General features: G+C 48.9%; 1 protein-coding gene across 1 annotated transcript in view; it reads left to right on the forward strand.

Moving 5' to 3' along the window:
- Positions 1–25,314, forward strand: part of MNS1 (meiosis specific nuclear structural 1) — a 133,982-nt gene that overhangs the window by 92,784 nt on the left and 15,884 nt on the right. The window contains exon 7 of the mRNA XM_069222419.1: positions 1,541–1,648. Within this exon, the coding sequence (XP_069078520.1) occupies positions 1,541–1,648 (108 nt within the window). The remainder of the gene's footprint in view (positions 1–1,540; positions 1,649–25,314) is intronic.

Below are 25,314 nucleotides of genomic sequence, written 5' to 3' on the forward strand. Positions count from 1 at the left end.
GGCCCTATGTGCTCTGAACCAAGTCTAATTGAAGCTGAACATTTGGCATCCCTTCTCTGCTCCAGGTTCTCTTGTATGAAAGGCCTGTTCATGGGCTGAGGCCAGTTTTTAGGTCAAGCATAGCAGCGCGCATGCGCTGCTATTCCGACGTGTTGGTATGTATCTGGGCTTTTAACCACGCCCACCTCACACCCATCACTGTCACTCGTTCCTGGGCTTGCCCTTCAAAAATCCTTTGACATTGGTAAATGCTTTACGTTTGTCCCTCCATGGGGAGGTTTTGTTACCGCCTTGGCCATCGCCCCTGTTACATGGCTAATTGCATGTTTGCCGATAAGCTTGAATGCGTGCAAACTTCTTTTTACTTTTGTGTGTCACCTTATCGCTGATGCTCATGACAGCTGTGGCGCTGTGGATCAGCTCACATATGTGAAACTGTTTAACTTTTGATTTTCAAGTTATGTGGCAAGAAAAGTCCGGTCATGGGTTTACAACTCTAATAGCTCTAACTCACGCAAATGCGAGACCCATTGCATTGCAAATGCTTTGTAATGAAGAGTTATAAACCCTCCTAGAGATTGGGCTGGAAGGTGCTATAGAATTGCCCTTAGTTCATCTTGTTCCACCTTGATCTGTTATATCACATTCCCCTTTGGACAGGAAAACAACTAAACCCACATGTTTCAGCGTGTGCCCTCCGGCACTGTGATCTGTGGGACCCATGTATGGGCATTCTGGTGCCTCTTTGGGCGTTTCACTGTGGAAAACAAAAGCATGATGGATGCAATGCTTGAATTAATCTTAGTCACTGGTATGTAATCTTGGTCATATTCCAGTCCATCATTTTTAGCTCAGTGCACCACTACAAAGAGGGACCAACCACACACATGGTCTTGGTCCTTCTCTAAAAGAAACAGTTCAGCCCGATCTGCTAGGCAGTACATCACTTCTCCACCTGGAGCACTTGTAAAACTCATATGTTTCGGATTTGGTTCAATTTGATTATCCATTCTCAGTTGAGACTCTTTTCTGGGATAGCATTGAGTAAAAGGCTATAAGGAAAAAAGCAGCTCCAGCTATCATCCCTCAGCTTTGTTGGGCACCATTTATCTCCTGGTGCCTCTCGTTCCTTTTTGGCACCTGCACCGGACTGTCTTGTTTAAAATCTCTAGGTTTGTAAAACTGTCCAGTGTAGTTATTATTCTGTGACTTAGAAAGAGCTCTATAATACGTGGCAGGGATGCACGTAATACTTCATCGGATTCCATACATTGTTTCAGAACAAAAGTGTGCTACTTGATATAGCAATATCAGCCTCTTGAAAGTAATTATTGACTGCAAATCCCTTTGGTTTTAAATGCTAGTGAATATGTGCAAGTGTAAACGATTTAGAGTATGCCAAGAGATGTAGAAAGACAAAGAAATCTGTATATGTACGAAGGTCATGTTAGTCCGTTCCAAAATGGTGTTTTTCAAAAACGTCGAAATATATTACTTATGCTTTGTTTGTTACCACATCCTTTTTTTTTCTATCTTTTAGCTCGCAGAACATATCCAGAAGGAGCAAATGCAGCGTGAGGAACTTGAACAAATTAGGCAAGAACTTTATCTTGAAGAACAGGCTCAGGCAGATAGACAAAAACAGATTGTAAGTAAAACCAACAAACGAAATGTGAAAATGTTTATTGCTTGCAAGCAACGAATGTCATTACACAGTATTGATAGAATTATCTGTTATTGTTGCATGTACCTCTAATTTTCATTTATCTTCTTAAAGAATACTAGTGTGCCTCCAGATGGTTACAATTGTTAAAATGAAAATATCCTCATTTGTAGGCTGTATATTAGGACTTATAACGTTGGTAGAAAAATGGGCACTTAATATTCCTGATCTTCATAGTTTAATCGTTTTTAACCACTTTTATTGTTTTTTTTCTATCTGATAAAGACTTCTAGTTGCAGATTACTTACCTTAGAATTTTTCCCCCAGGACTGGATCCGGAGATTTTTTCTTCGAACAGTACCCTCGGTAGGTGGTGTTGGTCGACTCCGCAGGCGTCGTAGTCTTTGTGATAACATTGGGAGTAGTACATAGAAGCCGCCTCAGCGGAGTGACGTCAATTCTTTTCTTACCGTGCCACACGCTGATCCGAAAAGAGGGACCCTTGGTCAACTTTGACTCTTTTGTCGAGTTTTTGTCATTTTTGGTGCGTCGAGGGATGTCCCCGAAGACCGGCTTCAAACTGTGCGAGGACTGTCACTGCATGATGTCAGTGACGGATCCGCATCGGCTCTGTTTTTGGTGCCTGCAAACCGACCACAACCCAAAGTGGTGCTCTGAGTGCTGGGCCATGTACCCAAAGGCCTTGAGGGAGCAGTCCCTCAAGCTTATGGAGGCCCGGCGCTCGACTCCGCATAGGTCCCGGTCTTGCTCGAGGGGCACGTCTCGAGACCGGTCGCGGAGCCACCACCACTCGTCTTCTTCGAATTCTTCGGGTCAAGGTAAGAAGTCAAAGAAATCCCGTCATCCTTCGACTTCACCCTGTCGCTCAGCTCATGCGACACAGGAGGAGCGTCGACGCTCGAGGCCTCTGTCTTCGGAGCCTGCTTTTGGGTCTGCTCCATGCCTCCCTGAGTTTCCCGGGAGCCGGGGCGAGCCCTGCCCATTTGAAAGAATTGTAGGAGGCTATGCACCTCATTTTTGGGCATCCCGACGCCGCTACAGCACCTTCGGGCCCAAAGGGTTCGGTTGGGGGGCCTTCGGGTTCCACACTGGCAGCTCCGGCCACTGAAGCCCCCTCCGGATCCTCACCAATGCCAGTTGTACCATTGAGACCTTCCCTGGCACCGGTTCGATTGTTGCTGCTACCGACGTCACTAGTGCCCACCATCGACGTCGACCCGATCCTGATCCCCCCACGACTCGGAGTCAGACCAGCATCGCCCGCCGCCACCTCCTTCTTCGATGGGGCCTATTCACCCCAGGTTGGATTCTGACCCTTATTCTTATGGGTACGAATTTGGGGAAGGATTGGAGGGGTCCCTGGACCCTTATGAATACCAGGATGACCATAATTTGGACTGGGCACAGGAGTTGGGCGAGACCAGTGGTCTGGATACCTCTCCAGAGGCTGGCATGCTCTCTCCTCCTCCCGTGGCTACAGTGGAGGGAGCAACTTATTCCATGGTGGTCAGTAGGATGGCTGAGGTCCTCGGTCTTGAGCTGCCTGCTGTTCAGGTCAGGTCTCATCTCCTGACGAAGGTGATTCAACCAGGGGCTTCCACATCTGAACCTCTTCTTCCATTTAATAAAGCCCTCACCGATGTCCTTTTGGGTACTTGGTCCAAACCCAACACAGGGCCTCCTGTGAACAGGACAATCACACGCCGCATCAGCCAACTCTGGACGACCCTAAATTCCTGTCCCAACACCCCAAGCCTGAGAGCTTTGTTATCCAGACATCCTCATCCTCAGGTCCATTCCCTTCCGCACCTCCGGATAGAGAATCAAAAAGGCTGGAACAATTTAGGAAGAAGATGTTTTCTTCCTCCAGTCTCGCGCTGCGGTCAGTGAACACCGCATGCCTTTTGTGACGCTTTACCCACTCTGTGTGGGATATGGTCGTGCAAGTTCTGCCGCAGATACTGGAGGAGGCCCGTCCTATCGTCTCCCAAGCAGTCACCGAGGGGAGAGACTCAACATAGTTCACTATTAGATGTGGACTGGACGCGACTGACTCTCTAGGTAAATCAGTTGCGACGACGGTGTCCTTAAGGCGCTACACCTGGTTACGTTCATCTGGTTTCTCAGTGGCTGTCCAACAGACTCTTATGGACATACCATTTGATGGCTCCTGTCTCTTTAGAGACAAGGCGGACTCTGCTTTGGAGAGGTTAAAGGACTCCCGGGCTATGGCTTGGTCCCTCGGCCTTTCCACTGCCCCTCTTCCCCAACAGTCCACCTTTCGTGACCACGGAAGGGGCTCCCTGTCGCGTCCCTTTGGCAGCCACCGTGCCACCCATGCTGTTCAGCTGCTGCGTGGCCGGGGACGCGGAATCCCACGTGGTTGTGGGGACAGGAAACCAGAGATTTGCCCAGTCCACCCATGCCCCTGCTGCAGCCTTCAAACCCTCCTAGTCCATCCCCTAGCTCCGGTCCAGGTGTCAGCAGGATTCACCATCTCCTGCCCCACTTGGGAATCCATCACTATGAACAGTTAGGCTTTGCAGATCGTTTGAAGGGGCTACTCCCTCCCCTTTGAATCTGCCCCACCAGCCATGCCTCCATCAGTCCGCCATATTCTGGAGGATCATTTGGCACTTCTCCGCCAGGACATTGCGGCTCTCTTGTCCATGGGAACATGTCATGGTTGTTCTTCCCGCTACTTTCTGGTGCCTAAAAAGCACAAGGGCTTATGTCCTCTCTTAGACCCTCTGGACCTCAATCTCTTCGTCGAGAAGGAGAAGTTCAAAATGCTCACCCTGGCTCAGGTCCTGTCTGCCTTAGAACCAAAAGCCTGAATGGGAGCGTTGGACTTCCAGGACGCTTACTTCCATATTCCCATCCTGCCTACCCACAGACGTTACCTACGATTTGTGGTAGGTCACAAGCACTTTAAATTTACCGTGACCCCCTTCGGCCTTACCAGCGCCCCTCAAGTGTTCACGAAAGTGATGGCGGTGGTTGCAGCTCATCTGCGCAGGTTGGGGGTTTCAATCTTCCCCCCTACCTCGACGACTGGCTGTTGAAGGCGGACTCGCCCAAGAAAGTCATCTCCCACCTTCAGACTTCTGCAAACCTCTTGCACACGTTGGGGATCACTATAAACATGGCGAAGTCACAACTGACTCCCTCTCAGAAGCTCCCTTTCATTGGAGCTGTTCTGGACACAGTGCAGTTTTGGGCCTATCCTCCTGAAAAGCGAGTTCAGGATATTCAAACTATGATTCCGATCTTTCAGCCTCTATCTTGGGTGTCGGTGAGACTGACTCTGAGGCTGCTAGGCCCCAGGGCCTCCTGCTAGTGACACATGCCAGGTGGCATATGCTGGCTCTGCTGTGGGACTTGAAGTTCCAGTGAGCGCAGCATCAGGGAAATTTCTCCGACATGGTCCAGATCTCGGAAGAGACTGCGAAATACCTGCAGTGGTGGCTTTCGGATCGGCATTGGGTCAACAGCAGATCCCTCTCCCTTCCCCAACCAGATCTATCCATAGTGATGGACGCATCACTTCTCAGATGGGATCGGCCACATAGGGGAGGGGGAGATCAGAGGCCTCTGGTCTCCGGCGGAGTCTGAGATCCATATCAATCTTCTGGAGCTTCGGGCGATCAGCCTTGCATTGAAAGCATTTCTTCCCTGTCTCAAAGGGAAAATAGTGCAAGTGTTCACTTACAACACTACTGCCATTTGGTACTGCAACAAACTGGGCGGTAGTGTGACCCTTTGCTGGCACATCAGGACATCAGCCTGGTGGTTCAACATCTGGCGGGGGCTATCAAAGCCAGAGCAGAAAACTCATCCGTCAATGCATAGCCGATCACGAATGGCATCTCCATCCGGAGGTGGCACAAGGTCTCTTTCAGCGGTGGGGAGAGCCTTGGTTAGATCTATTCGCTGCCTCAGAGAACGCACCATGTCATCTGTTTTACACGTTGGAGTTTCCAAGGCGGCAATCGCTCTGAGACGCTTTTCGCCTCGAGTGGAACTCCGGCCTCCTTTAAGCGTTTCCACCTATACCACTTCTGTCCAGAGTTCTCGAGCTCAAGAACGACTGGGCCCTAGTAACCTTCGTGAGCCCTCACTGGGCTTGGAGAGTATGGTATCCAGAGATATTGAGCATGGCCACTGATCTCCACTCAGACTGCCCCTTCGGGAGGATCTTCTGTCGCAGCAGCAGGGGACGGTTCTCCACCTGAACCTGTACAATCTCGCCTTTATGCGTGGAGATTGAGCGGCGGCAGTTGGCGGCTTTTGACCTTTCACCTGAAGTCTGTGATATAATCTTGGCAGCCAGGCGTCACTCCACCAAAACAGTATAGGCCTGTCGTTGGCCAAAGTTTGTGGCATGGTGTACCAACAAATCTTTTGATCCCATCTCTGCTCTTCTTTCTGAGATTCTTTTGTTCATTCTTTCTTTGGCCGAGCAAGGCTCTGCTTTGGGCACCCTTAAAGGTTATTTATCGGCTATCTCAGCCTTGCCTGATCAGCCTTCACACTCTAAGTCTTCTATTGTTAGTAGATTTCTTAAGGGCCTCACCCATTTGTTTCCTCCCACTCCGTTTATCATGCCTCAGTGGGACCTCAATATTGTCCTTACTTAATGTGTACACCCTTTGAGTCGATGCACAAACCTTCAGGGTCTGTCTTCTAAGCCCCCATTTTTGTCTGTGCACCATGATAAAGTGGTGTTACGACCTAAGGCTTCCTTCCTTCCATCCCAAAGTCGTTACGCCCTTTCATTTAGGTCAGTAAATCACTTAGCCTACTTTTTACGCACCTCCACATCCTTCTCATGAGGCGGAGAGACTTCACTGCCTGGATCCAAAAAGAGCGTTGGCGTTCTATCTCAATCGCACTAAAGATTTCCGGGTGGACGATCAACTCTTTGTTGGCTATGTGGGTGCAAAGAAAGGGAACGCAGTGCAAAAACGTGCATCAAAATCTGCTATGCTTTGGCAAAGAAGTTAGCACGCAGAGTTCCTGTCCTGGATATCTGTCAGGCAGCTATATGGGCATCCCTGCACACATTTGCTAAACATTACTGGCTGGACAGTCGGGTCCGTAGGGACAGCTACTTTGGTTGTTCGGTCCTGCAGGACTTTATAGGTTGATCTTAGTTCACAGCCCACCTCCGAGGATGGCATTGCTTGGATATATATTCTAAGGTAAGGAATCTGCAACTAGAAGTCTCTATCAGATGTACAAGTTACTTACCTTCAGTAACAATATAACTGGTAGAGACATATTCTAGGCGCAGATTCCATAGTGCCTCCCCTTCCCCCATCCTCCCCGCTTTCGAACTGATTTCTAGGGACAGGGCTTCTCCATTCAGGGCCTTAGCTCTGGTGCACCAATTTCAGTGTTCTTCGCGGCTCTGCGCTTTGGCGTGGAAAGTCGTGAAAAGAAACTGACATCACTGCGCTGAGGCGGCGTCTGTGTACTACCCCTGATGTCATCACGGCGACTACGATGCCGACTACGCCCGTGGATTCGACCGATGCCACCTACTGACGCGCAAGGGTATTGCTCGAAGAAAAAAATCTCCAGATCCACTTTGACACCTGGGGGAAAATTCTAAGGTAAGGAATCTGCAACTAGAATATGTCTCTACCAGATATATTGTTACCGGAGGTAAGTAACTTGTACTTTATGCTGCAATGCACATCGATTTACAGATGTATACATTGTTATACAATAAAAACAAAAAAGGGTGGGGGAAGCCAAATACAATTCAAAGATCACATTACATATAAACAGATATTTGTTAATTGTCATTGAATGTAAATCCCTGCCATCTAAACAACACACATTGGGGGGGAGGGGAATGCTTGGATATGAATGACCACTCCCAGTAAAGATTATGGAACACCCATTGAAGCCTAGTTATGGTGCGATATCGCCAATCCACTTAGTGGGGGGAAGGGTACTATATCAGGGTTACAAGGAGGGTGAAGGGAATTTAATGGGGTGAGGTAGAGTGGTAAGGGGGAGTAGTGTCAAGTCTGGAACTATCATTAGCTCAAGGGGGTCTGTCATCATTTGAAAAGATCACCTTATGTTCCTGTACAAGTTTGTTACTGAGGCCACAATCTGGATGCATCTAATGCCCCGTTTTTCTTCCCTATGGAGAAAAGTGCTCTTTGCAAGTTCCCGTGCTGTAGTTAGATGTTCCTGGACCGTATAGAAGGAGGTGCTGAGGACTTCCAACATCTAGTGATTGCCCTCTTAGCAAGTATGAGAGCCAGATCCAAAGAGCGAGTAATCAGTCTCGCCTCTTTAGGTTAGGTATATATCCCCAAAAAGATGGCAATCGGACTGTCTAGAATCAACTGTTCGGTAACTTCAGTCATGCAAAAAGGGTCGTAGCAGAGCACAACCCCGAGCATATGTATCAGATCTACTGGCGTACCATGACATCTAGGGCACTCTGGGGATATCAAACGGTAGAATCTATGAAGCTTCAGTGGCATAAGGCATGTTTTGTGTACAGTATAGACATTGGTAGGGTATTCCAACACAGCCTTCCATTCCTAGTCGCTAAAAAAGGTAATGTAAATCAGATTCCCCAGATTATCGGAGGGCTGGAAGCGTCACTCCCACATGCCCCAGGACTGCTTTGTAGAGCCAAGTGGTAAGTCCTTTCCCACGACCAATCATGTGGAGTGTTAGTAATGCAGCATGTGTAGGGAGGCTCAGCATGCGGCGCCTGCCAGGTTACTAGTAACATATGACATGTTCCTCCATATGTCAGGCATCCATCCACACGCAGTAAAACGGTTCACTACGCCATGGTTTGCAAATTGGCACGAATACCCTCCTCACAGGCAAAGTCAGCCCCACTTGCTCCCAGAATCTTAATTTACGAGTCCACACCACCTCAGAGAGGCCTAATAGAGGAAATTCGGGAGCATAGATGGACGTCGATCTTGTATATCCCAGGAGTGTCGAATCAAATCATTAACATTTATAAAGCGCGCTACTCACCCGTGCGGGTCTCAAGGCGCTAGGGGAAAAAGGGGGGGTTATCGCTGCTCGAACAGCCAGGTCTTTAGGAGTCTCCGGAAAGCGGAGTGGTCCTGGGTGGTCCTGAGGCTGGTGGGGAGGGAGTTCCAGGTCTTGGCCGCCAGGAAGGAGAAAGATCTCCCACCCGCTGTGGAGCGGCGGATGCGAGGGACAGCAGCGAGTGCGAGGCCAGAGGAGCGGAGGAGGCGGGTGGGGACGTAGAAGCTGAGGCGTCTGTTGAGGTATTCCGGTCCCTTGTCGTGCAGGGCTTTGTGTGCGTGGGTGAGAAGTTGGAAGGTGATCCTTTTGCTGACAGGGAGCCAATGCAGGTGTCTCAGGTGTGCGGAGATGTGGCTGCTGCGGGGTATGTCGAGGATGAGGCGGGCCGAGGCGTTTTGAATGTGTTGCAGGCGATTTTGGAGTTTGGCTGTGGTCCCGGCTTAGAGGGTGTTGCCGTAGTCCAGGCGGCGCGTGACGAGGGCATGGGTCACGGTTTTTCTGGTGTCGACGGGGATCCAGCGGAAGATCTTGCGGAGCATGCGGAGGGTGAGGAATCAGGCGGAGGACACGGCGTTGACTTGCTTGGTCATGGTGAGAAGAGGGTCCAAGATGAAGCCGAGGTTGCGGGCGTGGTCTGTGGGGGTCGGTGCGGTGCCGAGGGCCGTGGGCCACCAGGAGTCGTCCCAGGCGGACAGGGTGTTGCCAAGGATGAGGACTTCCATTTTTTCAGAGTTCAGCTTTAGGCGGCTGAGCCTCATCCAATCTGCGACGTCCTTCATACCCTCTTGTAGGTTGGTCTTGGCGCTGGCGGGGTCCTTGGTGAGGGAGAGTATAAGTTGGGTGTCGTCGGCGTAGGAGGTGATGATGATGATGTTGTGCTTGCGTACGATGTTGGCGAGGGGGCTCATGTAGACATTGAAGAGTGTCGGGCTGAGTGATGAGCCTTGGGGTACGCCTCAGATGATCTCTGTGGGTTCTGAGCAAAACGGAGGGAGGTAAACTCTTTGGGAACGGTTTGAGAGGAAGGAGGCGATCCAGTCCAGGGCCTGGCCTTGGATTCCGGTGGAGCGGAGGCGGGTGATTAGGGTGCGGTGACAGACGGTGTCAAAAGCAGCCGAGAGGTCGAGCAGAATGAGGGTGACTGTTTCACCGTTGTCCATCAGGGTTCTGATGTCGTCAGTGACTGAGATGAGGGCGGTTTCAGTGCTGTGGTTGGTTCGGAATCCGGTTTGTGAGGGGTCGAGCAGGTTGTTGTCTTCCAGAAAGGTGGTCAGCTGTTTGTTGACGGTCTTCTCTATTACTTTGGCTGGGAAAGGCAGAAGAGAGATGGGGCGGAAGTTTTTTAGGTCGCTCGGGTCAGCCGTAGGTTTCTTTAGTAGGGCGTTGACTTCGGCGTGTTTCCAGCATTCGGGGAAGGTAGCAGAAGAAAAAGAAGAGTTGATGACGGTCTGGAGGTGCGGGGCGATGATGTCGTCGGCTTTGTTAAAGATGAAGTGCGGGCAGGGGTCCGAAGGGGCGCCGGAGTGGATAGAGTTCATGATGGATTTGGTTTCTTCCGTGTTGATGTGGGACCAGTTGTTGAGGGTGATGGCCGTGGATGCCGGTTCGGTGGTGTATGGTTGGGTCTGGTGTCCGAAGCTGTCGTGGAGGTCGCTAATCTTGCGATGGAAGAAAGTGGCGAGGGATTCGCACAGATCCTGTGAGGGCGTGACGGCGTTGGCGTTGGCGCTGGGGTTGGAGAACTCCTTGACGATGCTGAAGAGTTCTCTGCTGTTGTGTCTGTTTTTGTCCAGTCTGTCGGTGAAAAAGTTCCTTTTGGCAGCGCGGATCAGGTGGTGGTGTTCGCGGGTAGCGTTCTTGAGGGCGGTCATGTTGTCAGCGGTGCGGTCCTTGCGCCAGGCTTTCTCAAGGGCGCGACAAGTTTTCTTTGATTCTTTGAGGGTGTCAGAGAACCAGAGAGGTTTTTTGGTGTTGGTCTGTCGATGCGTGCGTTTGAGGGGAGCAAGGATGTCTGTGCAGTTAGAGATCCAGTTTGTGAGGTTGAGGGCTGCGTCGTTGGGGTCGTGGTGAGGGTGGGTTGGTTGGCGGCGAGTGCGGAGAAGAGTTGCTCTTCGGGGATCTTGTTCCACTGTCGACGAGGGATGGGTTGGGTGCGGAGGTGGCGGGTCTCGCGTCGGAATGTGAAGTGGACGCAGCTGTGGTCGGTCCAGTGTGGGACGGAGGCGTGGCTGAAGAAGACATGTTTGCTGGCGGAGAAGATGGGGTCAAGCGTGTGTCCGGCGATGTGGGTGGCGGTGTTCACCAGTTGTTTGATTCCGAGGTTGGCGAGGTTGTCGAGCAGGGTGGTGGTGTTGGGGTCGTTGTTTTGTTCCAGATGGAAGTTGAGGTCACCTAGGAGGATGTAGTCCGGCGAGGCGAGGGCGTGCGGGGAGATGAAGTCGGCGATGGCGTTGCTGAAAGGGGCACGTGGCCCGGGAGGACGGTAGACGAGGGATCCTCTGAGGGTGGTCCTCGGATCGGTGCGAATCTGAAAATGCAGGTGTTCAGCGGTGAGAGGGGTGTCTTCGGTGGAGGTGGTGACGCTGATGGAGTCTTTGAAGACGATGGCGATACCTCCTCCTACCTGGTTGGTGCGGTCTTTTCTGGAGATCTTGTAGCCTTCGGGGATGGCAGGGGCCGAGGAGGCCTTCATCCAGGTGTCCGTGATGAAGGCGACGTCCGGTGCTATGGAGTCCAGGAGGTCCCAGAGTTCAATGGCGTGTTTGTGGACGGAGCGAGCGTTGACTAGGATGCACTTGAGGTGGTTGATGGCGCGTGGGCTTGTGGTCGTGGTTGTTGCGTGGTGGAAGGTGCGTTTGCAGGAGTTGCAGGCGAAGGGTCCATGGGTGCGTTTGGGGTGAGCTTGGAAGCAAGTGTTGGAGCGTCCTGGGTTGAGGGCGTGGAGGGTGGTGGGGTCGTAGCGGGTCAGCGGGGCTTGGGAGAGCTGGGGACCAGGGGTCGTGGCGCTGGGCGCGGGCCAGGCGCGGACGGGCGCAGACGGGCTTGCCTCTGACGCGTGCCTCCGGCGCGCCAGTGGCGCCTCCGCTGCGCATTCGCGCAGCGGCCGCAATATGAGGTAGGAGGGGGGGGAGGGGTCAGGTGGGGGCAAATGGGAGCAGGGGGGCGGGGGCGTGCAGGAGGTCGCGGCGGGAAAGCGCGAGGGAGTGGGGGGGACAGGTAGAGTGAGAAGAGCTGGGTGAGGGGGGTTTAAGGGTGGAGGGGGGTGAGTGTTAGGAGGTTTAGGAGATAATGGAGAAAGATAGGAGTAGGGTTGAGAAGATAGGGGAGGGGGGGTTGTAGAAGTGGGTGAGGGTGAGAGGTAGAGTGAGAGGATAGGAAGATAGGTAATAGAGGGGGTGAGGGAGGGTGGGAGAGATAGAGAAATAGATAGAGAAAATCGATAGATAGGGAAATCGATAGATAGGGAAATCGATAGATAGGGAAATAGAGAGATAGGAAGATAGGAGGAGGTGGAGAGTGAGGGAGTTAGATAGTGGGATAGAGAGATAGGTAGATAGGAGGAGTGAGGGAGGTAGATAGTGAATGGGTTAGATAGGGGAGATAGAGGGGGGGATGCGAGTGGGGGAGGGGGATGAGGCAGGAGCAGGAGGGCAGGCGTGGGGAGAAGAGGACGGAGGAGGCAGAAGAGCCGAAGGCAGAAGAACAGAAGACCGGAAGGAGAGAAGAAAGGAAGATCAGAAGACCGGAAGGAGAGAAGAAAGGAAGACCGGAAGAACACAGAAGAACACAGAAGAAGATACAGAAAACGAAGAACAGAGGGCAGAAGACCACAGAAGAAGATGAGGAAGAAGAGAAGAAGAGTGAAGACGGGGGAAAGAAGAGTACAGAAGAAGATTACAGACGAGGAGCGAGGAGGAAGAACAGAAGAACAGAGAAGAAAAGAAGCAGGAGCAGGAGAGAGGGTGAGTAGCGCGGGGCAGAGCGAGGGGCTGGGAGGGGGGGGGTACTTACTGTGAGGTGGGTCTCGGGAACCTGGAGGAGCTGCAGCGGCAGGGGGAGCGACCTACCCTTGGGTCAAGGGTCGCTACCACTGTCGCGCAGCGGCCGCCATATGAAGTAGGAGGGGGGGGGGAGGGGTCAGGTGGGGGCGAATGGGAGCTGAGGGGCGGGGGCGTGCAGGAGGTCGCGGCGGGAAAGCGCGAGGGAGGGGGGACAGGTAGAGTGAGAAGAGCTGGGGGAGAGGGGGTTTAAGGGTGGAGGGGGGTGAGTGTTAGGAGGTTTAGGAGATAAGGGAGAAAGATAGGAGTAGGGTTGAGAAGATAGGGGAGGGGGGGTTGTAGAGGTGGGTGAGGGTGAGAGGTAGAGTGAGAGGATAGGAAGATAGGTAATAGAGGGGGTGAGGGAGGGGGGAGAGATAGAGAAATAGATAGATAGGGAAATCGATATATAGGGAAATAGATAGATAGGAAGATAGGAGGAGGTGGAGAGTGAGGGAGTTAGATAGTGGGATAGAGAGATCGAGAGATAGGTAGATAGGAGGAGTGAGGGAGGTAGATAGTGAACGGGTTAGAGAGGGGGATGCGAGTGGGGGAGGGGGATGAGGCAGGAGCAGGAGGGCAGGCGCGGGGAGAAGAGGACGGAGGAGGCAGAAGAGCCGAAGGCAGAAGACCAGAAGAACAGAAGACCGGAAGGAGAGAAGAACAGAAGACCGGAAGGAGAGAAGAACAGAAGACCGGAAGGAGAGAAGAAAGGAAGATCAGAAGACCGGAAGGAGAGAAGAAAGGAAGTCCGGAAGAACACAGAAGAACACAGAAGAAGATACAGAAAACGAAGAACAGTGTTGCTCCGGTGGTTGAGCACTTTCCTGACCAGTAGGGCTCTTCATTGTTTCATTTTACAAAAAGGTTGCATTCTTTTTTTTTTTTTTTTTTTTTTTTAAGCAGGTCGATTTTTTTTCTGAAATGCACATTTCCTTGTTCACCAAGATGAGACCCCATGCAAACTGGTGATACACACAAGTTTTGTTGATGGTCTTGGAGAACATCTAGTTTATATCAGCTGGATACATCCATATAATTGCATTACTATAGTCAGCAGGCTGTCTATAATACTTTTATGGTTTTAAGGAAAAGTTTACATGGAACAACGATATGCTCTGCCCCTCTATTCTACGGACAGGCCCTGCCTCGTGGGTATCGCCATTTTAAAAACTAGATTAGTGATTGATGCTAAATCTCTCGTCCATGCTTGTAGTCTAGTTCCTAATATGCTGCAACAATGTCGGTTGCCTCCTCAGTCTGGTTTCAGAAAGATATGAGCAGGAAAACCTACGTAATTATACCTTTATTTAACCCCATTGATTATGTCACGGAAGATGTGTAGATAGTACCGTTGCTTATGCAGTTAATCAGACACTTCGGTTCCTTGTTAATTACACCTGTTTCCTAAAGGCCTCTTTTCAGAGCCAGTGGGCTTCCTCAGACACCTCAGATCCTTATTTCCAGCTATTCACTATGTAGAAAATATATTTAAAGTGTTCACAAAGACCCAAACGTTCTGGATTGCTGTTAAATCAAGAGAGAAATAGAAAGTTTACCTAACCACTTTGATTTCCAACTAATTTATGCAATGTTCGGTTGAAGGACTCTATACCGAAAATCCACCTAGGTTAACTTCAACCAAGTAAAAGAGTAATTTGCCAGTGTTATTTAAGGCATTCATAATTGAATTTGTGTCCTCTGTATGAGCCATGTTATAGAAGATAATTGTAGAGTAAGAGATGATGACCTGTGAGAACGCCTAGTTTGTTGCTTGTGGAAAGTCTGTTTTTTGGACCTCTGTTGGGATAGTCCTCCTCACCACTGTAAGCTTCAGTTACAAGTTAGTTTTTAGCAGCAACTGCTAGTGCCTACTTTTTAAAATAAGGCAATATGCTGCACAGTTGAGGTAAAGGCTCTGTGCAGGCTAAATGTGTGCACACACATGCATCTGTGTGTAGGCCATGTGCACACTGGACCGTCATAGCGATATGTTTATGTGCGCATCTATACCTCATCACTCTGGGCCTTTTTTCCCTTCATTTGGGTACATGCTGTTCAGCATCAGCACAAATCATTGACAAATGACAAGAGTTATTGGCTTTATCTATGGCAGCCAGTTGTTAGTGAGGACATGTAGTACCACAGCAGTGCATTATGCCATCAAATGTGGGTGTCATTTTGAATGATCCAAAGCATGCAGGTGATTGTCATAATCCAGAGACCCCATATCATGTTGTTGATGTGGTCCACTTCACTCCCTCCACCTCCATTAACCTCTGGTATGGGTAGAGTGCTCCTGGTTAGTGGCAGTCATCCCGAGGGGCCACTGCCCATTTTACTTGGACTTAGGCCTTCTCTCACCCATGGTTTCTAGAGTTTTTAGTTGGTGTTCTTAGCCTGCTCTCCAGAGGGAAGAGAAAGGCCACTTCTACTTGCAGCTCTTTACTTATACTTTCACCAGTAGGGGGGTCCGTGCAGGTCTCGGCATCTTCCTGCTGCTACCTTAGGTGTGATCTTGTCCCCACCAGCTACCACATTCCTTCCCCTCACAGCCTGGTGTTTAACACAACAACACTTATCCACAAGATAGTGGTTGACTTCCCCGTCCTGATGCTTTCACCTAGAGTGGTTCACAGCCGCTTTGCGTTTCCAGCTTTTCACCTGCAGTGTCCCTGGCGCCACTCTGATTCATTACACAGCACAGGTCTTTCTTGGCACTGCAGTGACAGTGGGCGCTCTACCCATGCTTTCCCTTGCTAGCACAACAGGTGTTGTTGTTGAGATGCAGTGAAGGTACCCATGGTCAGAGTCCTCATTGCCGCCACCGACGATATTAGAACCATACTGGACAATGGGGAAACCGCGGCCCTCATCCTCCTGGACCTCTTGGCCGCGCTCAACACCGTCTGCCACCACACCCTATGCTCACTCCTCAGTAATGCAGGAATCCACGACAGAGCCCTGGACTGGGTCACCTCCTATCTCACCGGTAGAACCCAGAGAGTCCGCCGCACCTCTTTCCGCTCTGAAGCCACTGAAATCATCTGCGGCGTACCCCAGGGTTCGTCCCTCAGCCTGACCCTTTTCAATGTCTACATGGCCCCGCTCGCTAACATCGCCCAATCCTACAACCTCAACATCATCTCATACGCCGACGACACCCAGCTGATCCTCTCCCCCACCAAGGACTCTGCCAAGACCTACCTCCACGAAGGAATGAAGGTCATTGTCGAATGGATGAAGAGCAGCTGCCTCAAATTCAATTCCGACCAGACAGAAGTCCTCATCTTTGGCTCCACCCCTTCAGCATGGGATGCCTCCTGGTGGCCTGCCACTCTGAGCCGCTCCAACTCCCACCGACCACGCACGCAACCTAGGATTCATCTTGGACTCCTAGTTATCCATGACCCAGCAAGTCAACGCCATCTCCTTCTCCTGCTTCAACACCCTCTGCATGCTCCGAAAGATCTACAAATGGATACCCACTGAAACCAGAAGAACAGTCACCCAAGCCCTCGTGATCAGCAAACTGGACTACGGCAATGCCCTCTACGCAGGAACCACGGGCAAACTCCAGAGGAGGCTGCAACGCCTCCAGAACGCCTCCAGAACGCCTCCAGAACGCCTCCAGAACACCTCCGCACGCCTCATCCTGGATATCCCCCGCCATTGCCACATCACAGACCACCTAAGAAACCTGCACTGGCTCCCGGTCAGCAAGAGAATCACATTCAAACTTCTCATCCACGCTCACAAAGCACTGCACAACACCAGACCAGAATACCTCAACAGACGGCTCTCCTTCTACACCCGACCCGACATCTCCGCTCATCTGACCTCGCCCTCGCAACCGCCCCACGCGTCCGCAGAACTACAACCAGTGGTAGATCATTCTCGCATCTGGCTGCCAAAACGCGGAAAACTCCTCTCACCCACCTGCGCCAGACCAAAGACCTCCTTACCTTCAGGAAATTTCTCAAGACCTGGCTGTTCGAGCAGTTGCAGCACAGAGGTGTTGCGTTTTACAAGAAAATGTTTTTTTTTGTTTGAGAGTGGACAGTATGCCTGTGCACCACTTCCTACTCCCAAACTTCTTGTAACATTCACATTACATTTGTAAATGGATTAATACCTACAGTGAGTTGATGTTAAAATGTAAATGTTTTGTGGACACATTTCTGTGTGTGTGTGTGTATTCACTTTAAAAAAGCAAAGGTTACAGGGACGTTATAGTTAGATTCTGAATTTACTTGCACAAAACCATAGAAATTCAGCAGTTAAAATGTGAGTTATTTCAAGTAACTACAACTCGCCCCCTCGCCATGCAGTTATTCTTTTAATAAATTGACTGCTAATGTTTCATTGATATTTTTATTGATCTTATAAAAGTTGTTATGAGTGCTGTAATATCTGGGGTAATCAGCAGTGCATGGCGAGGGCGCCATTTATAGTCACCTTATGGCACAAGTTTCTGAGTGGGTCAGTGAGTGGGTGCATGAATGTCTGAGAGAGTCCGCGAGTAGGTGTGTGAATGTCTGAGTGAATCTGTGAGTAGGTGCGTGAGTAAGTGGGTCTGTGAGTGAGTACATGAGTCTCTGAGTAGATGTGTCAGTCGCAGTGTGAGTGACTCGACCACAAAGGGATCTCACCTGCTCTTTTATCCATCAGGAGTCCACAACTAAGCACAAAATATCTAACCAAGTACAGTTCTTTCTGCCTCCTCTGGTAAATGTCCAGTGTGTATTCTACACTACAGTTGTTTAATTGACCATGAGGAAATGTCACCAGTGACCTTGTGTGCGTTTGGCAATGTGATTGTGCATCTTTCTCTATAATTCTGTGATAAAATGAATCCTCCGATAGAGGTCAACAAGAATACAATAGCGTAAATCTCCACAAAAACGGGGTCCTTCCTGTTACCTTTATGAGGAAAATGCTTCTTTGTTTTTGTGGAGATGTCCTTATATTCCTCGGCATCAAGAATGTGGCATCAAAATTGGTGGGAAACGTACCGGGTGGGCCCTTTGGTAAGCTGTCCATCATCCTGGTAAAAGGCATGAAGACCTTTGTATACTCTTAAGGTGGACAGTGTGGGGCTAAGCAGGCGTAGCTTCTGGGTGAGTTGCATATTTACATACTCGTAGCATTTTAAAGTGAGAACCATGTACTCTGCTCTCACCAGGAGAGGACAAGAAAGAACCCTCTCGTCACAGTCACATACAGATTGCTCCAATAGGTCAACAATACATTCACCTCCACGAAGTATTTCAGGTCATTTGTCGATATGGAATCACAGAGTAAACACACTTGCTTTGCCTTCACCAAGCCCAGGAATAAGAATCATTTGTCCTTTACATAAGTGGAGCTTCAGCAGGGGCTCCCGCTATGTTTTTATATTTGTAGGTGCTTCCTGGTGAGGCTTGATTTCTGTGAAATGAGCATCGGGGCCAGAACAGTCCCGGGGATCCCATTTCCCCCCCCCCTTTTCCTGGCCAATTTCAGCCCTGGGGACCCCATCCCCAGGGCCCGTATTAACATATTTTTGGAGGAGGGGGTACGAAACCCCCCCCATCCCCCGGGGTCTGGCCGTGCCACCTGGGTGCCCCCTGGGCACTCAGTCACCATTGTTGGGGACCATAGGGTGAGCATGAATGCCCGAGGTCCCAGCTGGCTCCCTGCCTCCTGCAAAAGCCGGAATTACTCTCACGGACAGGGAGCTGCTAAACATGCATCTCAGCTTGAGATCTGGAGGATTAGCAAAGCATTTGCGCATCTTGATATCCAAATTTGGTTTTCCTTTCATTTCCCTTAAACAACTGAATGAATTTACACCAAATAACAAAAAGCGTAATCTGTGTACCAAAAGCTACCTTTTTGCCAAATTTGGTGCAATTCAGCCCAGTGGTTTGGGCTGAAGTAGTGTTCAAAGCTCCTAATGGAATTAACATGTGAAATGCAGTTTTCTTGACCCTCCCTTTTTCTCGGGCCCCACTTGGCGGATCATTCCGAAACTTCCCATGTATAACAAGATTCTCTGAAATGCTTTTTTTGCTAAAATTTCGTGAAGATTCGTCAAACAACTCCAAAGATATAGGCAAGTCAATTAATGCTTTTTCTATGGAAACATGGTCCTAACTATAACTGCCTACTGGTGACTGCCAGTAGGCAATTATATATCGGTCGCTGTAGTGCAGTTCTAGTTCGGTTAGAGTTTCAATGGGAAGAAAATTGTTTTTGTTTCACTAAAACACTTCATGAATCCTATATATAATATATACATATAAATGTGTGTGTATGTGTGTGTGTGTGTCTATATATATATATATATATATATATATATATATATATATGTGTATATATATATATATATATATATATGACACGCGCAGACACATGTATTCACTGAAACAAAAGGTTAACATAACGTTAGAGCTAGGGTAATATGTTAGTGACAACGGTAACCTTTTGAACTAAAACAAAAAAAAAAACACAATCACAATTTCACCACAGTTATGATTAGCAAAACTAACTGTAAATTGCACCCCCAGGCATGTACTACTTTTGACCTCACATACTACACCACTTATGACCTGTTCTGGGACATCATTAATGACATCTCGAATGACATCATTGATGATGTCACTGATGACCTCATCCAATGAATGGGTTTGTTTGTTTTATAGTTTACATAGTGGAAGGTAACTACCATATTACTTTTCTATGTAATTCTGTACTGCCTGTGTCCAGCTAATGAGTGTGTTTACAAAATACCTGTGCTCTTAATGCATCACAGGTGTGTAGAGGTATTGAACACGTTAGAAGGTTGACAACTTGTTTTCAGCATGTCCCATCAGCCCCAGCTGGGTCCCCGCATGCTGCTGGGGCCAGCATTGCTCCAACCCGCAGGAAGCAGCTATTTATGCTGCGCCCTTTGACCGAGAGCAGTATCTTGAGCTGGTTCCCTGCCTTCATCAATGTGGGCAGGGAAACCAATCAAAATTATGCTCCCAGCTGGCAGGTGCATTTTTAAAGCTTCTACCCAGACTTTGTGTTTGCTCTTGTTTGTCAGGAGTTATTAAAATGCTTCTGCCAGGTGACCGCAAACACATGTTTCCCTGCAGTGCCAGTGCGGGCAGGGAAACTGCTGTGTCCAGGGCATGGGCTCCCTGGGATGTAGCAAGTGAGCCAGCCCTGTGCGATGAGGCCCCAAGGCCATTAAAGGCTCATGGAGGTGGCCCCTTTGCCCTTATTAAATAAATTGGGCCCCCGTGGATGGAGTCCTGGAGCCGAAAACTGCCTGAGTAGGGAGGCTGTGCACCCCTCCCCTTAAGAAAAAGAAAAAAAAAATGTGGTCCCAGGCTGCCATTTTGTTTTGTTTTTTGTTCAATCTCGCGGGAGTCCAGCAGGATTGCAGCAAAATCAATTTTGGTCTGGGGGGAGGTCCCTCATTGGGTCAATAAGGGCAGGATATTCCTACCCTACCCCCTTATATTATTATTTTTTTATTACTAACTTCAGTACAGGGGGTCAAGTCCCCTAATCCTGTAATGGACTGCCAGCCAATCTGAGCGCTCACTCCTGCGGGAGCCAGACCCAATGGCCCAGGGGGCAAAAAAGCTCCCTGGGCCACTCAGAGTGCTCTATTTTTTTAAATTGGGTTTGAGGGACTCATTTGAGAGTCTGCCGGTCCCATATGTCCAGATATGAAAATATTTTTGAGCCTTAATTTCTCAAAATCGTTCATTAGTTTTTGCAAAGTCCTGCCTAAAGTCATCTTTGGAAAATGCCAAAGGGATTTTGTGTTGTGGTAACCCCCTTTTTTCTCGCCCCTCTGCTTTTTAAAAATGTTATGTAATTGTTTTATTGGATAACAAAACAACAGCACATAGCAATAATAATCATTGCAACATACTTATTTCCACCATGTTGCAGAGACATAGTTTGTACTGTTACAAAACGACTGGAAGCACAACTGAAACAGTGGAATCACCAAAATCCTGTATACAAAGTTATACCTGTCAAATTCATACAGGAGGGCCGCCGGAGGAACAGTCATGACAAAACAATAAGGAAACCCCATGTATAAATGTGGACGTGCTGCATGCACTGGTTGAAGTGGGTGTCTGCTCTTTCCTGCGTCGCCCCCGCTGTATAACATCAGATATCTGAAGGAGGTAAGACGTGTATGGGGGACAGACGGACTGCACCACCGGGAAAGCCTAGGTCATGGGGTCTATTACCCCCCACCCCACGCAGCGCCCTTGTTCACCCACAGATCTATAGGTCATGTCTGGAAGGGTTTAGCACCCTGGGTCACCAACCCAGTGCCAAGCAAAGCCCCGTCTTTTCAACTTGGGCATATCCCACTTGCGCTAAGAAGAATCAGCTGGTGAGCAGATCAGTCAATTAGGGTGGTTATCATTCTTGGCTTCAGTGTTCTGAATATACTTTCCCACACTTGGTAACCGCTGCTTTTCTCCTCACCAACCCCCCAGGTGCATCCCTGCAATCCCATCTTATGCAGCAGGTGCCCAAATCAGTAGTGTCCCTCACCATCTCTTGATGTCTTGGGGGTCCGTGGGTGCCTCCCAAATCATAGCAATGAGGCGCTTTGAAAGAATGAAGGCGACATCAATGAGACAATGGAGATACTTGTCCCCTTTGCCTTAAGGCGAATTCCCAGAACACAGTCGGGAGCAGGCAAGAGCACATGATCCCCCACCGCTACTGTTATTGTTGTGACTTCCTCCCAGGCCCGTAGGAGCACCGCACATTTCCAAACCATAGGGTAAAAGCAAGCGCCTGGTGCCTTGTTGAGGGCACTCCGAGGATGCTTCAGGGAACATAGCTTGATGCGGTGTGGGGTGCGGTGTGCTTGGTGTACAAAATTAAACTGTAAACCCGAAACGGGGATTATGGGAACACCCCCTTAACGTGTTTGGAAAATTATATACAAATGTTCCAATATTTAACAGAGGCCTGTTACACAAGTAAAGAAGTTATATCTTTGGCCAGGTTGCCTGCACTGCTCTTCACTACATCGTACACCAATCCCCCGTTTGGCTTCAGCATTTAGTGCTTATCTGCCGCGTTGTTACTTAGCCAGTTTTGTCGATAATTCATGTTATCCGGCGTTTTTTGCAAGCCATGCTTGCCTTTTATTTGTATTTTCTTGTTTAGCCGCTGCTCTGAAGGCAGAACGGCCTGAAAGACCCAAACACAGGGAGGGAAACGGGGTTCATGAACATAATTACATAAATACTAGGCTCCTGTCAAGGAGTTCATTTAGATAACATTCTGTTACAAAATGTTAACATTGCAAGTAACATTTACTTGGCCCTCTTTCTGCTTTTGAGTCAGGCGACAATAAACAGAGTGGACGGGTCGACATGCTTTACTCTAAATTTTAAAAGATTACAGCAGCCTAACGAGGGATTAGGTTTGAGATCTAGGAAATGCATTGTGTCTGGAGTTTTAATTTAGATGTTTCCCGCAGAGGAGAGACACAGGCGCTAAGAGGATATTACAAATGCTGCACTTGTGCCTGGCAACAGTGACAGACAACATTAGCCAGCGTTAACCTTTAAGAACATTGGATCCGTGTTTACGGCATTGAGCCCTGTCCTCAGAAGACGCAGGAAATGTAGTGCTGTGTTTGCAAACATTGTGAATAGTTTATACGCGTTTAGCCCTCGCATGGTCATTAAGTAGAAGAGCGCGTAATTCCACACCATGCCCTTGGTTATTGGCCAGCAGTAATCGGCGAATGAACTAAGCAAGGGGTGACAACGTCCGAAGGATATATTGCCATCTTCTGTGGCACAAACCAAACTTCAAGGGGAGTATCGTTTAATTATTTTAGAGCTGGCTTACCAGCGCTGCTGTGTGTCACCTATTGTTACCAACGCTTACAACATGTGCTTTGAGTGGGCTCCACCTCACCGCATTCTGTTGACATCCAGTGCGGTGTTTGTGATGCTCTGCACAAGGGACTATTTAACATCTCATAAGTACACCGAAATATATATATATATATATATATATATATATATATATATATATATATATATATATATATATTATATATCATCAAAGGTATGTTTATGACAGAGCCTCCATGGCATTCCATCCCTTCATGAGACCAGTTATAATTTATCAGTTATCCTGAATGATCTGTACAGGGACTTGAGGCACAATAAAAAATAGTTTGCTCTGTGGCTGCTATTTCCCATTGCCTTGTAGGAGTGTTTTGTTTCAGGTTATTTTTCATTTACACAATCAGCCATAGAACCAGTTGGTCAACTAAACATTAAAACAGTGACTTTTTAGAAGTTTGCAGAGTATGAAATAGTAACTACAGATTTCCTAGTTGCGATTCCTATTCTGATGTACAAAGCAGTTCCTAAAGGCGAATTGGGCATTTAGGAGATGCAATTACCATGGACTTGAAGTCGGTGGTAACCAGGTGCAATTTAAAAAAAAAAAAAAAAGCACCCCAAGGTGTTCTTTTTTTTTAATTGCAATAGAGCACACACATGCCCCTTAGGCATATGTGTGCTCTACAGATGCACCCCTATTTTTGGGGTGCACCAAGGGGGGCCTTTTGCCTTTTGTCATCCCTGGTTTTGCATTTCCTAAATAGCGATTTGCTAATAGCGATTCCTACTTTGTAGGAATCGCTATTAGGAAATCGGTATCTCTCTGCATAGCATTTTGCATTTCTTAAATAGCTATTTCTATGACGTCGCTATTTTGTACATCTAGCCCTTATTCTTCAGGTTCTGCCAGAAGGCTAACATAAACATGTGACTTTTCCTCTGATTATTGTTCCATCTACTAAGTTGTCAGACTGGACCTAAAAAATGGTCCCATGCAACACTTGAGACCAGTGAGAGGCCAAGTTACCTCTTTTCCGCAGACAGCGCTGTCATCTGGTGTCTGAAGCAACCCTACTCTATGTGCTGGGCTTCTCCATCAGTTCGCCAAAATCTCACCTGGAACCCTCTCAGCTTCTACTGATCTTATGGAGAGTACTGGACCTCACCTTGAAACAAGCATTTTCACGTGCAGAGGCTACAGGACATCCATGTTCTGCTCCTGTGCTTTCAGGAAGGTGCTCATGTTTTAGTCCTGTGTGTCATATGCCTGCTCGGTCTGCTGGCTTCTTGCATTTACTTGGTCACACATGCCTGATGGCATATGAGAGCCCTCTAGTGGTGCCTCCGCAAGCAGTGGTTCCAACACAAGTGAGCTCCTCTGACTCCATGATGGTCTCCAAGGACACTATTTTAAAGCTTGCCTGGTGGGGTGTGGAGGAGAACCTGGCATGTGAGCTGTCCTTCCAACCCTCTATAGCTTTGACCACAGCACGGTTGCTGCCACTCTAGGGCGGGAAACCCATTTTAAAGAATTGGAGATCAGAGGCCTCTGGGCACCAGCAGAACAGAACTTAGAAATGAGTCTGCTTGAACTGAGGGTGATTTACCTAGCGCTCAAAGCCTTTCTCCCTTTTCTTCGTGTTCAGTCAGTGCAGATCTTGAAAGACAGCACATGTGTGTTAGTATATTGGCAAGTAAGGGGAAGTAGGATCTCAGCCTTTCTGTTGGGAGGCGCTAAGGCTGGGGGGGGAGGGGGTTTACAGTGAAGGGAATCCTTCCTCTTCATTCCGTGTTGCCTCTGATACCCTTAATTCCTCAGTTTCTGAGCAGGATCAGCCAAGACCTTGCCCGCAACATCTTGATGGCTACATATTGGCCAAGAAGGGTGTGATATGCACCCCTTCTGTACCTCTCCATTTGTCCTTGCTCCATCTTACTCTCAGGATAGTCATTTTTTCCCAGTCAAGTCAGGCCCGCCATCCATATTTCCAGAGCCTACACCTTTGTGCATGAAGGCTGAGCGGGGACATAAAAAAAAAAAAAAAAATCAGCTGCCTAATGATGTGATGGATATTATGTTATCTGCCCAGGTGATTTTCTACTTAATCGGTCTACTCTGTAGGTTTGTCACTTAGTGCACAGACCACCAGACTGACGACTTGCAAGCAAATTATCTGACATCCTAAAGTTTCTGCTTTCCTTGGACCAAGAAGGAGGTGCAGTGGGTACAGCAAAGGGGCCCCCTGCACACATCTCCGCCAGGCTTTTCATGGCGATGTAACGGCCACGAAATCGCTGGTGGAGAAGGGGGTCGTAATACCCAGAGCAGCGCTGCCCTGACAGATTAGGACCGCCAGCACCACCAGGCCGTTGTGAAGTCGAAATCTGGCAGTGCCAGCAGTCCGAGTGTGGTGCTACTGCAGCAGTCTTAATATGGCACTCGAACCGCTGCATTGGCGGCGGCCTGACCGCCACCACAAATCTGGCTGTCATTAGACTGCCAGGTTTGTAATGAGGCCCTGAGTGTCAGACACCCTTTTAGTTCTTTCTTCCCCAACAAGCTTGTACTCTGAAAAGAACCTTTTTCCTTCCTAAGGTGGTGGTGGTCTTCCTTCTGAGTTGTCAGTCTGTCACGCTCCCTTCCTTTTTCACTTCACCTGACCCTACAAGG

This window comes from Pleurodeles waltl, chromosome 3_1, assembly GCF_031143425.1.
Source record: "Pleurodeles waltl isolate 20211129_DDA chromosome 3_1, aPleWal1.hap1.20221129, whole genome shotgun sequence".
Lineage (NCBI taxonomy): Eukaryota > Metazoa > Chordata > Amphibia > Caudata > Salamandridae > Pleurodeles > Pleurodeles waltl.